Raw genomic sequence first — 17,717 nt, 5'->3', positions numbered from 1 at the left:
TGTAATTAGTTGTGAATGGATACAGATAATTCCGAGACAAATGTATTCATTTGATTGTTATGTGCTAATTACTAGGAAGATAAGCAAAATAATTGCCCTGTATTTTCGGAGTTTGTGGAGCTGGCAAGCCACCTGGTGGATGTTTAGTTCCCCTGCTATAGCTTGAACTGAAACTTCAGTTGGGGAGGAACACTATAGTCGAATGGTTGTGAAACCCCCGCAACATGGTGTTTCCAAACAATGGATTTCTGGACTCAAAAGACTAGTGTTTTGCCCAAAACCGTTTATGATGATCAGGTAATTTTACATCAAAGCCTGTTCAAATTCTAATACAGTTTATCAGTAACAAGTTCAACTAATCCCAATAGGAAAAAATACATCCTTTGCCCTACAAACACCTAAAGCTTTACATACATAAGCAAGAGCTGAAAGAAAATAGTTATGATCTCTTGAGTTGATCATTTAATCCTAACACTAGCTCATTTGGCAACATATTATTACAGGGTATGTTATTTATGTCTCAGTTTCTACTTTCTCACTGTGTTTCTTTGCTTTTCTGTTCTTCAAATTTTACTTTATCTGTTTATATAGACCCACTTCTCGGATTGGCTGGGAAATTGGGAATAATGAAATTGACGAGTCTCCCTCTAGTGCAGGAATTTAGCTTTCATTTTGTTGTCATGGCCACCGCCTTCTTAATCCATGCATCATCTGTAAGGAGCGAAAGCATAAAACGAGCAACATCTCCTCGTGCCACTGCATTTGTAATGGGAATTCCATCCGGATCAGGTACAAAGTATCCTTCATGAGTTATTAATTCTTTATCTGTAGAAAATGAAAGAAAAAATAATTAAGAAATGTTGATGATATGTATGGTCTTCATTCGCTCAAACCTATCATATCACGAGAATGGCAAGTAACCACTGTAATTAACTAGTATGATCTTGGTGAACCAGGAGGAAACAATAAAACCACAAGTTCCTAAAATAGTTCTATCTCTTCTACATAATTAAAGGGAGCAGAAAATCCAACTGATTAGCTGTAATTATTAACACCTACTTGGTATGTACCATTTTAATTGTATTTCTTGTCAGAACTTACCTCCATAATAGTCAGAACTGGGGATGTTTGCTGATGATTGCACACTGTTTAGTACCAATTGCAACTCAAAAACTGAAGCTGTCTGTACAAATATGCAACAAGATCTGGGCAACATTAAGATTTGGGCTGATAAGTGGCAAGTAATATTCAGGCTGCACAAGTGCCAGGCAATGGCCATCTCCAACAAGAGAGAATCTAACCATGTCATCATGCCACCCAGAGGCTGGAGATTCTGAGGTGAGTAACTGACTCCCTGACCCCCCTCAAAGCCTGTCCGCCACCTTCAAGGCACAAGTCAGGAGTCTGATGGAATACTCTACTTTCCTGGATGAGTGCAGCTCCAATAAAATTCAAGCTTAACAAATTTCAGGACAAAGCAATGCACTGTATCAGCACTCCACCCACCAACTTGAACATTCTTCCACCACTGACACACTGGCAACAGTGAGTACCATCTACAAATGCACTGCATTAACTCCCGAAGGCTCTTTGGATAGCACCTTCCAAACACACAACTTCTATCACCTAGAGGGCAGCAGCCGCATGGAATACCCCATTTGCACGTTCCCAAGACATGCACCACCCTGATTTGGAACAGTATTGCAATTCCTTCTGAACCTGGACCTGTTACTGGGTCAAAACCATGGTACCCCCTGTCATAATATGCACCCATACACATCATGAGATAAAAGCAAGCAGTGACAGACACTCTGGTGAGCCAATCAACATACAGAATAGAACACGACCAATCACCAGACAGAACACCAGAGGGGGGGCTTCCAACTAAAAAACACACTAGACATCAGCACTCTTCCTCTTTCCACTGGTGACAATTGTAGCGACAGTCAGGGTGTACAAATCATTCAACGCCTTCTACACGTGGATCAGAGCGAGCCTGGTCCAGATAGTTAGAGTTAGTTTATTTAGAGTAGTAGAGTCAACCCACAGGCAGCTGTCTGCTTCGTTACTGAAGTTCAATAAATCTTATTGAACCAACGCCTAAGTTTGGTGTATGCTTTATTATTTAACTGCATAGTGTTGCAGTCCGTGTTACCCCAGGCTGAATAACACGACATGGTACCAGGAGTGCTACTGCTTCTAAGTAATTTACCTACGAAAATTCACTGATGACCAGCAACTGCATTCCAGCGGCATGGAAAAGATCCAGGCACCTCCGTAGCTCCAGCTCTCCAGGAACCTTGGCGCCAACTGGCAGGTCGTCAAGCAGAAATTCAGTCTGTACATGGAGGCCTCGGGCCTCGAAAGTGCGTCCGATGCCCGAAGAATCACGCTGCTACTGTCGACTGCGGGAGACCAGGCCATTCAAATCTTCAATTCGCTCACTTATGGCAACGGTGAGGACAAGATCAAGTTCCAGACCGTCTTCGCCAAATTCGACAGTCAATGTGAGGTCGAAACGAATGAAAGCTTCGAGCGTTATGTCTTCCAGCAGCGCCTTCAGGATAAGGATGAGCCTTTCCAGTCTTTTCTCACTCATCTTCGCATTCTAGCGCAATCCTACAACTACGGTGACACCGCTGACTCCCTCATCAGGGATCAGATCTTGTTTGCCGTCCATTCTGACACCCTGCGGGAGCAGCTCCTAAAAATAAAAAATATGATCCTGCCAGTAGCCATCGAGACGTGCAAAGTCCACGAACAGGCGAAAAGTCGCTATTCCCGCCTTAAGTCGGCAGAGCAGGACCAACTTGCCTCCCACGAGGCTGAGAGTGTAGAGGCCATTGCCCGAAAGCGGCGCCCGAGCATCGATGAAGGCGGCCATTTTGCGCATTTTTCCAGGGGTCCCACGCATGTGCACCACGGTCGGGAGAACGAAGCGGACGAAGACTACGCTGCGCAGGTGCGATCGGCGGCCGTCCGCACTGTGCATGTGCGATGATGCACCGAGCATCACGACGTCGACGTGATGACGTGCCCCAAATGCGGCTTCGCCCATTTAAAGCGGCAATGCCCTGCAAGAGGCAGTCGATGTCTCAACTGCAAGAAGCCTGGCCATTATGCGGCTTTGTGCAGGTCTGCACCTCCGATAGGGGGCCAGCAATCCCAGTTCCAACGCAGACGCGTTCGAAGTGTGCAGCAAGGGCTGCTGGATTTGGAACCTGATCCCGTCACGGATCCAGAGAACGACTGCCCAGAGTCCCCATATCGAGTGGGCATCACCACCATGCATGACAAGGCCTCCTCGCATTCAGCAACACACACACCCATCCTCAATGCGGACGAGTGGCGTGCCACAGTACAAGTCAACCATTGTAGCATCTGGTCTAAGCTGGACACCGGTGCTTTGGCCAATCTAATCTCCCAAGCAGATCTTGCTCGTATCCAAATGCAGCCAACAATTCTTCTGCTGGCCTGCCAGTTGCTCAACTACAATGGAAATGCCATCACTGCGTTAGGGTCCTGTCACCTGCATGTATCCGATAAGGCCACCAAGGCCACTTTGCAGTTTGAGATCGTCAAGCCCGGCAAGGCTTCTCTGCTTGGTGCCCATGCATGCAAGCTACTCCATCTCGTCCAGCGTGTACATGCCATGTCCTCTTCTAACAGCACTCTTCAGGCCGACATTGAGGAGCTACTATTGCAATACCCGGATGTGTTCAGTGGGATGGCAACACTACCCTACCACTACAAAATTCTGCTTAGGCCTGATGCCACGCCTGTCATCCATGTGCCACGCCGGGTTCCGGCACCCCTGAAGGACCATTTAAAGGTGCAGCTGCAGGAGCTCCAAGATCAGGGTATAATATCTAAGGTGACGGAACTAACTGACTGGGTCAGCAAGAAGCCCTCTGGAGAACTGTGCATCTGTATCGATCCCAAGGATCTGAACCGTAACATTATGAGGGAACACCCGATCCCGAAGCGGGAGGAGCTGACGAGTGAGATGGCACATGCCAAATTCTTTACAAAGCTGGATGCATAGCGTGGCTTCTGGAAGATACAACTGGACAAGTCCAGCAGGAAGCTCTTCACGTTTAATACACCTCTCGGAAGGTATTGTTACAACTGCATGCCGTTTGGCATTGTTTCGGCCTCTGAAATCTTTCATTGAATAATGGAGCAAATGCTAGAGGGCATTGAGGGTGTGCAGGTTTATGTTGACAATGTCATTATACGGACCCCGGAGGAACATATTTCTCGTCTGCAACAAGGCTTCAGACGCATACATGCCAACGACCTGAAATTGAATAAAACCAAATGCTCCTTTGGCATGTCGTCAATTAAGTTTCTGGATGATCAGATCTCCCAGCAGGGCGTGCAACCGGACTCGGACAAAGTCAAGGGTATCAACACAATGAAGACCCCAGAGGACAGGAAGGCGGGCCTCCACTTCCTGGGTATGGTAAATTTTTGGGGGAAGTTCATTCCTAACCTCGCGTCACACACCACGGCCCTCAAGCATCTGGTGAAGAATTCCACCACTTTCCAGTGGCTACCCGCACATCAAGCAGAGTGGCTTGAGTTGAAAGTGAAGCTAACCACCACTCCTGTTCTAGCTTTTTTTGACCCAGTGAGGGAGACTAAAATCCCCACAGCCGCCAGCCAGGACAGCATTGGGGCGCTGCTCCTCCAGAAGGACGACACCATGTCCTGGGCTCCAGTGGCCAACACGTCAAGGGCCATGACCCCCACGGAGCAACAATATGCTCAAATAGAGAAAGAATGCCTGGGCCTTCTCACTGGCACTGTAAAATTCCACGATTATGTCTATGGTCTCCCAACCTTTATAGTAGTGAAGGACCACAGACCCCCTAGTGCACATTATACACAAGGACTTAAATGACATAACGCCCAGGCTCCAGCGCATTCTCCTTCGACTCCGCAGATATGATTTTGAAATGGTTTACACGCCTGGAAAGGAGCTGATCATCGCAGATGCCCTGCCGCGTGCCATCACCTCGCCATGTGAGCAGGTAGACTTCATACACGACATTGAGGCACAGGTGCATGTGTGTGCCAGCACCCTCCCGACATCTGACGAATGACTCGTCATCATTTGAGAAGAGACCGCCAAGGACCCTCTTCTGCAGTGGGTCATACATCACCTCACGAATGGCTGGCAGAAAGGGCAATGCCCCCCATACTATAATGTAACGGATGACCTAACTGTTGTTGAGGGGATCCTCCTGAAATTGGATCGCATCGTCATTCCGCGCAGCCTCCAGAGTTTGGTGCTCATGCAGTTACACGAGGGGCACCTCGGTATTGAGAAGTGCAGGCGCAGCGCCCGGCAGTCTGTCCATTGGCCCGACATCAATGAGGATATATCAAGCATGGTCCTCAATTGCGCGACCTGCCAGCGCTTCCAGCTTGCTCAGCCCAAAGAAACTCCAGCAGCACAAGATTGTGACCTCTCCGTGGTCTAAGGTAGGAGCTGACCTTTTTTCACTCCAACGGGCGTGTCAACGTCCTTATAATTGATAATTTCTCCAGTTAGCCTGAGGTAGTGAAACTGTCCAACCTAACATCCAGGACTGTCACAAAGGCCTGCAAGGAGACATTTGCCAGGCATGGAATCCCACTCACGGTCATGAGCGACAATGGTCCCCGTTTCTAGAGTAAAGAATGGTCCAATTTCGCAAAGGAATACCAGTTCCAGCACATCACCTCGAGCCCGCATTACCCGCAATCTAATGGGAAGATCGAAAAAGGGGTCCATATCATGACGCAAATGCTCTGTAAGGCTGCGGACTCAGCTTTAGACTTTAATCTTGCTCTTCTGGCGTACAGGGCAACCCCCCTGTCCAACGGTATGTCTCCGGCACAACTCCTTATGAATCGTAACCTGCGGATGACTGTTCCGGCCATTTATGTACCCGACCTGGATCGCCTTCCAGTGCTGCAAAAGATGCAGTAAATCAGAACCCGGCAAAAGCTAACATCCGATGCTCATGCTACTGATCTGCCCGTGCTCTTTCCGAAGGACGCTAATCGCATCAAGTTGCCTGGTGGAAGCTGGTCATCTCCAACTGTTGTTGTTCGACAGGCTGCTCTCAGGTTGTTTGTGGTTCGCATGGCTGATGGATCCATTGTCAGGCGCAACAGAAGGGCACTACGCAAACCTGCCTGCCCCCCACCAGATCTCATGTTCCCAGATGTTGTTATGCCTTATCCGGACACCTCGCTCCACGAGGCCACTAATCTGGCTGCATACCAACCTGTCAAGACACCATCACCCCCACCTCCACCTCTCAGGTGGTCCACAAAAATCCGACGACAGCCCCAACGACTGGACCTATAAATAGTTCCTTTGTATATATACGGTTATGTTTCTGCACGCTAGACACCTTACATGTACATATGCATTCACTCGCCAATTGCTGTAAATAGTCACTTTTGTAAATATGTCACATATGCTCTAAGCAGCCAACAAAACCTTTTTTAAAAAAGGGGTGTCATAATATGCACCCATGCACATCATGAGGTAAAAGCAGGCAGTGACAGACACCCAGGTGAGCCAATCAACATACAGAACAGAACACGACCAATCACCAGACAGAACACCAGATGGGGGCTTCCACCTATAAAACACACGAGGCATCAGTACTCTGCGTCTTTCCACTGGTGATAACTGTAGTGACAGTCAGGGTGTACAAATCATTCAACACCTTCTACATGTGGATCAGACCTAGCCTGGTCTAGATAGTTAGAGTTAGTTTACTTAGAGTAGCCGAGAGTCAACCCACAGGCAGCTGTGTGCTTCGTTACTGAAGTTCAATAAATCTTATTGAACCAACGGCTACATTTGGTGTATGCTTTATCATTTAACTGCATCGTATTGCAGTCCGTGTTACCCCAGGGTGAATAACACAACATCCCCTTCCTAACAGCCCTGTTACTGCACCTCCATCACATGGATTGCAGTGGTTGAAGAAAGCAGCTCACCACCTTCTCAAGGGCAATTGGGGATGGGCAACAAATGCTGGCCTTTCCAGTGATGTCCACATTCCATGAAAACATTTTAAAAAAATAAACTAAGTAAGGAATTTTAGCCAAGAGTGGGCAGGTAAAATTCCTCAGACATTATAGTATTTCATGCCTGCACTCACTTCCATTATTGCACCTCGATTTCAGAAGAGGCAGAGGCAGCTGCTCAGATCCCAGCTCCGATTGCTAATATGCTCTTCACAGGTACCCTCTGCACTGAGTTTTAGTGCCCCTGAGGGCCCCAGCAAGGACTGCTCCGCCTGCATCTGTGCAGGGGCAGAATGATCCATCATAAGATGAAGCAGCATGTCTGGCATTGGGTAAATGGTAGGGACAACAGGTCAGAATTGGGAATACTTGTGGAGTTCTCACTATAATGTCGCCTCTTAACATCACTGCAGTGATCCTCGCCTGAGTGTGTACAGAAGGGGCTGATGGGAAATGGAATTACCACCAGGGGGCAGCACGGGGACATATAAGAGTGACGCCGAAGGCCCGCCCTCGCTCACTTTGGCTGGAGAGACAGGGGAGCAGGACAAGGATGGAAGTTGAGCTCAGGGCTGCAAGTGTGGTTAGGCCTAGTTGCAGAGCATAGAAAAGCAGTATCTTTACAAGTGCCATTCTGTAAGTAAAAGCTAACCAAGTCATTTATTGTGGAGCACAATAAACCATCCTTCAACTGCTGAACGACTTCTAGCATTCATTTAAGAAACATAACAATCACCTTTCTCCTTGAGCTGTACCGTAGTCACTCTAACCATTCTACTGTAGATCAGCTGCGCAGAGATCAATCAGGCCTTGTAAAACCATGGAATCAGCCATAGAATCATTAAATGGTAGAGAGCACAGAGGAGACCATTGAGCCTGTGACAGCTCTCTGGAAGAGCAACTTAGCTAGTTCCACTTGCCAGCTTCGTTCCCTGTAGCCCTGAAATTTCGAATGTTAAATTAAACTCCTTTAACTCCTTTGGGCAGCACGGTTGCTCAAGTGGAGAGCACTGTGGCTTCACAGCGCCAGGGTCCCAGGTTTGATTCCCTGCTGGGTCACTGTCTGTGTGGAGTCTGCACGCTCTCCCGTGTCTGTGTGGGTTTCCTCCGGGTGCTCCAGTTTCCTCCCACAGTCCAAAGACATGCAGGTTAGGTAAATTGCCTTTAGTGATCAAAAAGGTTAGGAGCGGTTATTGGGTTACGGGGATAGGGTGGAAGTGAGGGCTTAAGTGGGTCTGTGCAGACTCGATGGGCCGAATGGCCTCCTTCTGCACTGTATGTTCTATGTTTACTTGTGCCATTCATTCGTCCACTTTCATCTGAATATTATGTGTATTTGGATAAATAAATATTTTAACTTTTTAACCAGTAATCTCTGATTTTCAATTTGTACAATAAAGTAATGCACAATTATCATCAGGCTTCTTCATTGGGATTTTCCGGATCCACCATGGGGAAACTAGCCATTCAAACCTCCGTTTATTTTGGCGGAAACAGAAGATCCCGTCAGCGGAAGAGGCTGGAAAATCCCGCCCCTTGTCTCTTTCTGTCACACTTTACACAAAATGCTACACGCTCGACCTATAGCCTTGACTTTTCTCCTTAGATTTATACATTTCTGCTCCACTTCAACCCTCCCCAGAATGTTACTGCCAGACTGAATATTGCACCTTAAACGTGAAGAATATTTTATTGAGATTAAGTCACTGTGCAAATTCCAGTATTAACTTAACACTGCAATTAATGAGATAGTCATTTATTTAATTGATGGACCCAAGTAAATGATTCTAAAAATCTTGCTTGTTGTGGTAAAATGATCATTCTGGGTCTGTGAGTTTCCAGCAGGCAAAATCTTATTCAAGCACACACCAGTACAGGCTTGGAGGGCCGGAGGGCCTGTTCATGTGCTGTATTGTTCTTTGTTCATATGATGGGAAGGATTACATGTATCCTGATTGCTTTCCCAGAGATCTCTCAATAACACAAAATCTGTGACACGATTTTTAGTTCTTGGTTCATTCATTACAATACACTGTTTGGTACACTCTTACATCACTGATGTTGCTTTTCCACATACATCACATAAGCTCATAAATGAGTGGGGCAACTCATGCTCACAAATGTTCCCTTATCTAAGGATTTGGCCTTGAGAGGTTTGTTCGTGTCCGGGCCCCAGTATCCTTAACACCTTGCTTACCCAAGCTGAGAATACCATTCAGCTTTATGGTTAACTCGACAGTCCTAGCTACATATCCCATCATGCTTTACCATTGGCTAAATTTCCCATCATGCCTTGAACGAGCTCTCACCACATTTGCATACTCTAAAGCTGTTGCTTTGTTTAATCTAACACCTATTCATACAAACCTATCAATGCACATTGTAATAGCAATCTTAATATGAAGTCATTTCAGTTATCTCACTTCATACATCTTAAGATTTTTTATGCTATGATATTTTTAATGAAAGCTATGAGTATATTCACACTCCAATTGCACGTGACATGTATTCATATCAGAATACAATATATTACTCAAAATAGTGTGTAATATTATCAGGTTGTTTTATATAATAGCCTTTTCAAAATCTAAACTGGGTTTTTAGTAACATATATTGAATTAATCACATTTAACATCCCAATAGCAAAAAGTGAATTCCACAGACTAATGACCCTCAGAGAAAATAACTTCCCCTCATCTCTGTCTCAAATGGGTGACTCCTTATTTTAACTTGTGCCCCTAGTTCTATTCTTCCCCCACAGGAGGGAACATCCTCCCAGCACCCAACCCTGTCAAGTCCCCTCAGAATCTTATATGTTTCAAAAGGATCGCTTCTCATTCTGCTAAACTGCAATGGGTATAAGCCCAACCTGTTCAACCTTTCCTCATAAAATAAGACCTTATCCCATGAATCAGTCAAGTGAACCTGTAAAACTACTTTGAATGCAATTAAAATGTATTTGAAATTCTGAAATAAGGAGACCAAAACTGCCCTCAGTACACATCAATGCAATTCCTCACCTCCATCTACCCATCACTCCCCCTCCTGCCTTGCCCCACTAGCACACCACTCCCCATCACCTCCATCATCAATCAGCCCCGAAAGCAACCTTCCGATTCATTTCAAGGCTAAAAAGTAGGAATATCTGAAAAGGTTTCGTAATTGACAGCAAAAACTCCAGTGAAAAAACAGGCTCTGCTAACTCTAGGACAGTGATTCATATTAAATATTAAGAGATAAACTGGGGCAGCACGGTGACGCAGTGGTTAACATTGCTGCCTCACGGCGCCGAGGTCCCAGGTTCGATCCCGGCTCTGGGTCACTGTCCGTGTGGAGTTTGTACATTCTCCCCTTGTCTGCGTGGGTTTCGCCCCCACAACCCAAAGATGTGCAGGGTAGGTGGATTGGCCATGCTAAATTGCCCCTTAATTGGAAAAAATGAATTGGGTACTCTAAATTTCCAAAACATAAAAAATTAAGAGATAAACTAATTATAAAAGAACTCTAGTTGGATGAAATGAACACAAACAATTATGAAAGGACAAAATCATTACCTCTCGAGTATGATTACTTAGTTCTGTATTCTCAAGCTCATATCACAACAAATGTGACAAAAAGTATTCAATCAACCTTTCCGAAAGAATACAGTTTTTAAGTCTCTCCAAACAAGGCAATTTTCACAAAGCAGAATCAAGGACCTCACTGTTCATCCTTCCCAATGGGACAGTACACCAACACCTCCGTGGGAGGAATTTTAACCCAACCCATCTGGTATGAAAGTGATGAGTTCAGATTTGTCACCTTTTTTCTCCCCGCTATATTACACCACATTCCAATTTAGTTGCCATAGACACCAGTAGAAGGGCAGCACACTGGCGCAGTGGTTAGCACTGCTGCCTCACGGCGCCGAGGTCCCAGGTTCGATCCCGGCTCTGGGTCACTGTCCGTGTGGAGTTTGCATATTCTCCCCGTGTTTGCATGGGTTTCGCTACCACAACCCAAAGATGTGCAGGCTAGGTGGACTGGCCAGACTAAATTCCCCCTTAATTGGAAAAAAATGAATTGGGTGATGTAGCCATCTCAGATGGCCACCTGCAGAGAACCATGGGAATTATGGCCAACCCAGGACTCAGACAGACTCATAGCTTGTGTGTGTATTTGCAACCTAGATAGCTAGACGCGATTGAAAGCCCCGCTCGTTTGCATTCTAATGGCCCATTTCCCCAGAACAAAAGAACTGTACTCAGGTAACCGATACAGAAACAGACTCATCGGCACCACTCCCTTTGCTCAGGGAGCCCAAAAAGCCACGGTCAATGACTGCTAAGGACACACCCAGCCATCAAGGCACCCACCCCTTTATTGACCAAAATCAAAGGCAGTGATTGAAGCCTGCCGAATTATTGGGTCCAAGTTAAGGACCGCCCCAAAGAGCGAAAATTCCCCGAGGGATAAGAAGAGACACAGCCATGTGCTCAATCTCTCTTGGATCCGGCCTATGCCAACCCAAGTGCAGCATAACGACCAGACAGACAAGTTCAAGACCTATGATCGCTACCAGACGGATGAGCCCAGCAGAAACAGAGCCACTTCTTCCACTCAGCCACGCAAGATCTGGACAAAGGCCTTGTCCATCTGCAAAGAGCCGGTTGCCCTGAAGTTAAGTATAGGTTATTGTAGTTGTCAGCTGTAGTTTAACCTGTAGTGGTTTGTGTTGCTTATCGAAGTAATCCTTGTGTGTAAATAAACCATCTTTGAACTTGAACTAACTAACTGGTTGCGTGGTCTTTTGATCGATATCCGGTAAAGCCTTGTGGTGGTATCATTTGATACCTGGCAACACTAAAGAGCATTATTAAAAAGAGCAACATTATTAGCGACGCTGGTGGGATTGTATTCCATTAAATTAGCAACATTATTGGCAACTCTGCCGGGACTCGATTAGAAGTGATTTTGTCACTCCGAGAGAACCCATAAAACTTTGGAATTGCAAGTAAAAAAAAGTAATAGAACCACAAGTGTAAGGCCCGTATCGATCAAATCACCAAGATTCGGAAGTGTGTACTATCTTGCATGCGTACTAACCGGGATACAAGGTAAACTGATGAATGCAATAATAACCCCCCCCTCCCCCTCCATCCCGGGGGGAGAACACCGGACGTGATCGTCTCCCTAGACGCAGAAAAGAGTCGAATGGAAGTACCTCCTCGAGGTACTGGACTGGGAGCAGGGTTCACCTCCTGGGTGAAAATCCTGCACAACGCCCCAAGGCAAGCGTTCAAACCAACACCACCAGCTCTGAATACTTTCAGCTGCACAGTGGCACTCAGCAGGGATGCCCGCTCTCCTCGCTTCTGTTTTCCCCAGCAATTGAATCCCTGCCGATTTCTCTGCGAGATACGAAAAGCTGGAAGGGCATCCAAAGAGGAGGCAGAGAGCACAGAGTCTCACTCTATGCGGATAACCTACTCCCCTATGTTTCTGAACCACAGGAAGGCTTGAGAGCAATCATTCAGCTCCTTAAAGAGTTCGGAACCTTCTCAGGTTATAAACTTAACCTGGGCAGGAGCAAGGCATTGCCGGTGAACCCAAATAGGGGAGGGACAGAGCTGGAGGGATTCCCATTCAAATTAGCCCAAAATAAATTCCGCTACCTAGGGATCCAGATAGCCAGGGACTGGACACAGATCCACAAGTGGAATCTGACCAACCTGGCGAAGAAAGTCAAAAAGGACCTACAGAGATGGGACGCACTCCCACTCTCCCTGGCGGGGAGCGTGCAGACGATCAAAATGAACATACTGCCAAGGTTCCTCTTCCTGTTCAGATCGATACCGATCTTCATCTTCCACAACATAGAAATGATCATGATGTTCCCCAAATCAACACTGCAATGGAGAAACGACATGGGTAGCCTGGCACTACCAAACTTACAATATTACCACTGGGCAACAAGGGCAGAGAGAGTGAGGATGGATATGAACATAGAACATACAGTGCAGAAGGAGGCCATTCGGCCCATCGAGTGTGCACCGACCCACTTAAGCCCTCACTGCCACCCTATCCCCGTAACCCAATAACCCCTCCTAACCTATTTTGGACACTAAGGGCAATTTATCATGGCCAATCCACCTAACCTGCACATCTTTTGGACTGTGAGAGGAAACCAGAGCACCTGGAGGAAACCCACGTAGACACGGGGAGAACGTGCAGACTCCGCACAGACAGTAACCCAGCGGGGAATCGAACCTGGGACCCTGGTGCTGTGATGCCACAGTGCTATCCACTTGTGCTACCGTGCTGCCCTAATATGATATGCAAACCCACCACGGAATGGATGTGGATGGAGGAGTCTTCCTGCAAGGGAATGACCCTCCAGGCCTTCATCATGGCAGTGCTCCCATCCTCACCCCGACGAAACACACATCCTGCCGAGCTGTGGTAGCCACATTAAGGGCATGGAACCAGATGAGTCAATATTTTGGTCTGACCGAGATGTCCCCCATGGCCCCCATCTGCGGAAACCACAAGTTCCCACCAGCCATGCTAGACACCACTTTCATAAAATGGAGACAGGACGGGGGTACACGAACAGTCAGGGATTTCTACATGGGGGACAGACTAGCGACACTGAGCAAACTGACGAAGGACTTGGAACTACAGACAGGACAGGAACTTAGACACCTCCAGGTAAAGGACTTTCTCTGCAAGGAGACAGTAGGATACCCCAGGGGCCCAGGAACCACATTACCAGAAGACCTGATAAACATTGAAAGTAAGGAAGGGGGGAACTGCCGTAAAATCCATGGACGGCTACTTGGCAGGGCGAGACTGCCACTGGATGAAACCAGACGAAAATGAGGAGACGGATTAGGGACAGAAGTGGTCTGGGAAATCTGGAGCGAAGCACTGAGCAGGGCCAATTCCACCTCCTCCTGCGCAAGGCTCGGCCTCATGAAGGTCAGGGTGGTGCACAGAGCACCCCTAACCAGTTCCAGAATGAACAATTTCTTCCCGGAGGTGGCGGATAAACGTGAACGGTGCCAGAGAGGCCCGGCCAACCACACCCACATGTTTTGGGTTTGTTCCAAACTTGCTGGGTTCTGGACAATCTTCTCCAAGGCAATGTCCAAGGTTGTGGGGATGAGGGTGGAGTTATGCCCGAGAGTGGCAATCTTCAGGGTATCAGAACAGTCAGAGCTACACATGAGGAAGAGGGCCGACACCCTAGCTTTCTCTGCCGAAATCGCACGCTGAAGAATCCTGCTCGGCTGGCGATCAGCAGCACCACCCACAGCTGCAGACTGGCCGGCAGAATTCTTACATTTGAAGAAGATCAAATACACCATCCGAGGGTCGGAAGGGGGCTTCCTTAAAGCATGGGGGCAGTTCGTCGGCATTTTCCAAGATCTGTTCGAGGCCAACAGCGACTAGGGAAAAAGCGAGAGACGGGAGAAAACAGACAGGGACACACAACTGTCAGAGGAGGAAACTTGGGAACTACAGGGAGAAGCACGGGGTTGGGGGGGGGGGGGGGGGGGGGGCGGGGGAGGGGGGGGGGAAGGGAAGAGGGTGGAAGGTCCCCCTCAAATCCACAAGGCCCGCTTCAGAAATAAATAAAGGGAAGGGGTGGGGTGTGAGAATAGAAGCTAGGGAATAGAACACCATGAACGAAAGAGAGGGATTCCAAGGAGGGGCCCGGGGTGGGGTGGGGGAGAAGGGGGGGGGGGGAGAGAGAAGGGGGGGGGGGGAGAGAGAAGGGGGGGGGGGGAGGAAACACCAAGATCGATTATATGTAAATAAGAACCCCAAGGTTGTAAATATTGAACAAAAAGTGTTCCTGTGTATAATTGAAATGCCAATGAAAATATCAAAAATCAGGGCTTTTAACTAACTCAAATACAAAACTAATTTCTGAGTTGCCGTCATTCTGCCTGATTATCCTGTGCCGGGGTTTCTATTGATTGGATTAGGTTGGCAGTTATTCACATTCACATTTAGCTGTGATGCACAGGCATTTCCTCATAGATCACACTGAAGCACTGCCTGCCCACCCACTTATCCTATCTCAGCTAAGAGCTTCAGATTTCACGCCAGCATCCAGGAAGTCTGGTGAGAGGTTTCAGCATTAAAATAAATACAGATGATGCACCATCAATTGGACTCGAGTCGTGAAGTAGTTCCAAACAACAGGCTTTAATACACTAGATGTGTGCCCGGCAGTAGACGTACAGAGAAAGGCCGACTGCCAGACGGTACGGGTTCTTATACCCCGCCTCATAGGCGGAGCTACCAACCTCAGCCAATCGGCGGGTAGTCACATGACTAGCCTCAGCCAATTGGCAGAGAGGCACATGACTTCCGAGCCAATGGGCAGCGAGTCTTCTGCACCAATGGCAGCATGGTTCCAAGGTACCGTAATTTCCCTAGTCATACTACCACAACAGACATGATTTTATTCCAAAAGAACAACAATTATTCCTTGACATAATTCCCCCAATGAGATTTAGTTGGCAAATCTATATGTACATGTCTGCTCATGGCAAATTGGACCACAGTTTTGTATAGTCACAGTCCTGGTCAAATACACTACTGTGCCATTTGGCAAGATATATATTAATGTGTGCTTCCATCACCTTCTATTTTCCTATGCTTGGCAGTAAAATGTACAGAAGATGCCATTTGAACCTTGTTATTGCACTTACTGGGGAAAAACAATTCAATAAAAATACCCATGGATTACTCGGTTGCATTACCTTGCATTTTAGAGCACAAGCACGCATTTTTGTTGAGATACATGTAATGCAGCTGTTTAGCCAATACTCCATTCTTTCAAGTATAATCCAATCTGATGACTAAATCTGAGAAGCACAAGTTTTAGTGAGGAGCTGAAGGAAATTAGAATTAGTAAAGAAATGGGTTTGGCGAAATTAATGATATGAAGGCGGAAAAATCTCCAGGGTCTGATAATCTTCATCTCAGTGTACTTAAGGATGTGGCCCTCGAAATAATAAATCCATTGGTGGTCATTTTCCAAAATTCTTTGGACTCTGGAATGGTTCCCTCAGATTGGAGAATAGCGAATGTAACTCCGCTATTCACAAAGGGGGATAGATAGAAAACGGGGAACTATAGACCTATGAGCCTAACATCGGTAGTAGGGAAGTTGCTGGAGTCCATTATCAAGGATTTCATAGCACAGCATTTGGAAAGCAGTGGTGTAATCAAACAAAGTCAGTATGGATTTATGAAAGGAAAATCATGCTTGACAAATCTACTGGAATTCTTTGATGATGTAATTAGTAGAGTTGACCAGGGAGAACCGGTGGATATGGTTTATTTAGACATTCAAAAGGCTTTCGACAAGGTCTCACATAGCAGATTACTATGTAAAGTTAAAGTGCATGGGATTGTAGGTAGTGTCTCGAGATGGATAGAAAGCTGGTTAGCAAGAAGTTGGAATAATCAGGTAGATAATCAGGAATTCTCCCCTTCCTAGGGGGCTAGGTCGGCACCAGAGTGGTCCCCGCAGCTCCAGCCGGTGTGGAACGGCAAGCGTGCGTACGTGCATGCGCGCTACAGCAGGCATGATTCCGCGCATGCGCGTCGGTTCCCGTCTCCGTGCCGGCCCCCGGGCAATATGGCGGAGACTACATGGGCCCGGTGCGGAGGAACATGGGCCCCCACGGAACCAGCTGCCCACCGATCGGTAGGCCCCGATCGCGGGCCAGGCTACCGTGGAGGCCCCCCACCCCCCCCCCGGGGTCGGACCCCCGCACCCATCCAGGATGGCCCCTGCAGACACAGACCTCCAGGTCCTGCCGTATGGGACCTGAGTAACCCACGCCAGCAGAACTCGGCCGAACCGGGAGGCCATACGGTCTGTCGGGACCCGGAGAATCACCCGGGGGAGGGGGGGGGGGGGGAGGGGGCGGGGGAGGGGGGGCTTTCAACGGCCCCAGGCTGGCGCGGTGGCGATCCCGTGGTGTCCGATAATCGGCACGGAAGAATTGGTAAGCCAGCGTCGTGGCGTGATTCTCGCGTCCCCCCGGGGATTCTCCGACCCGGCACGGGGTTGGAGCATCCTGGTCCTTGTGTATGAGTTACTGAAAGTAAACGTGCAGGTACAGCAGGCAAATGGTATGTTGGTCTTCATAGTGAGAGGATTTGAGTATAGGAATAGGGATAATTTACTGCCAATGTATAATTTTTTATAATCTTTATTAGTGTCACAAGTAGGCTTACATTAACACTGCAATGACGTTACTGTGAAAAGTCACACTCCGGCACCTGTTTGTGTACACTGGGAGAATTCAGAATGTCCAATTCACCCAACCAGCAGATCTTTCGGGAGTTGTGGTAGGAAACCGGAGCACCCAGAGGAAATTCACGCAGGCACTGGGAAAACGTGCAGATTCTGCACAGACAGTGCAGGGCAGCATAGTAGCACAGTGGTTAGCACAGTTGCTTCACAGCTCCAGGGTCCCAGGTTCGATTCCCGGTTTGGGTCACTGTTTCTGTGGAGTCTGCACGTTCTCCCCGTGTCTGCGTGGGTTTCCTCCGGGTGCTCCGGTTTCCTCCCACAGTCCAAAGATGTGCAGGTTAGGTGGATTGGCTATGCTAAATTGCCCTTAGTGTCCAAAAAAGGTTAGGTGGGGTTACTGGGTAACGGGGATAGG

At 47.6% G+C, this 17,717-nt stretch overlaps 1 protein-coding gene across 4 annotated transcripts in view; it reads right to left on the bottom strand.

The window, feature by feature from the left end:
• Nucleotides 1-263: 263 nt before the first annotated feature.
• Nucleotides 264-17,717, bottom strand: part of LOC119963115 (flavin reductase (NADPH)-like) — a 36,898-nt gene continuing 19,444 nt past the window's right edge. For 3 of the 4 annotated variants that reach the window (XM_038791720.1, XM_038791719.1, XM_038791721.1), the window contains exon 5: nt 610-825. In XM_038791720.1, the coding sequence (XP_038647648.1) occupies nt 668-825 (158 nt within the window). In that variant the 3' untranslated portion in view covers nt 610-667. Of the gene's footprint in view, nt 826-17,717 lie in introns of all 4 variants that reach the window. The other variant, XM_038791722.1, reaches the window with a different exon arrangement.

This window comes from Scyliorhinus canicula, chromosome 3 (genome assembly GCF_902713615.1).
Source record: "Scyliorhinus canicula chromosome 3, sScyCan1.1, whole genome shotgun sequence".
Taxonomy (NCBI): Eukaryota; Metazoa; Chordata; class Chondrichthyes; order Carcharhiniformes; family Scyliorhinidae; genus Scyliorhinus; species Scyliorhinus canicula.
The sequence above is the reverse complement of the archived record's forward strand: the minus strand, read 5'-3'. Positions and strand labels throughout refer to the sequence as shown.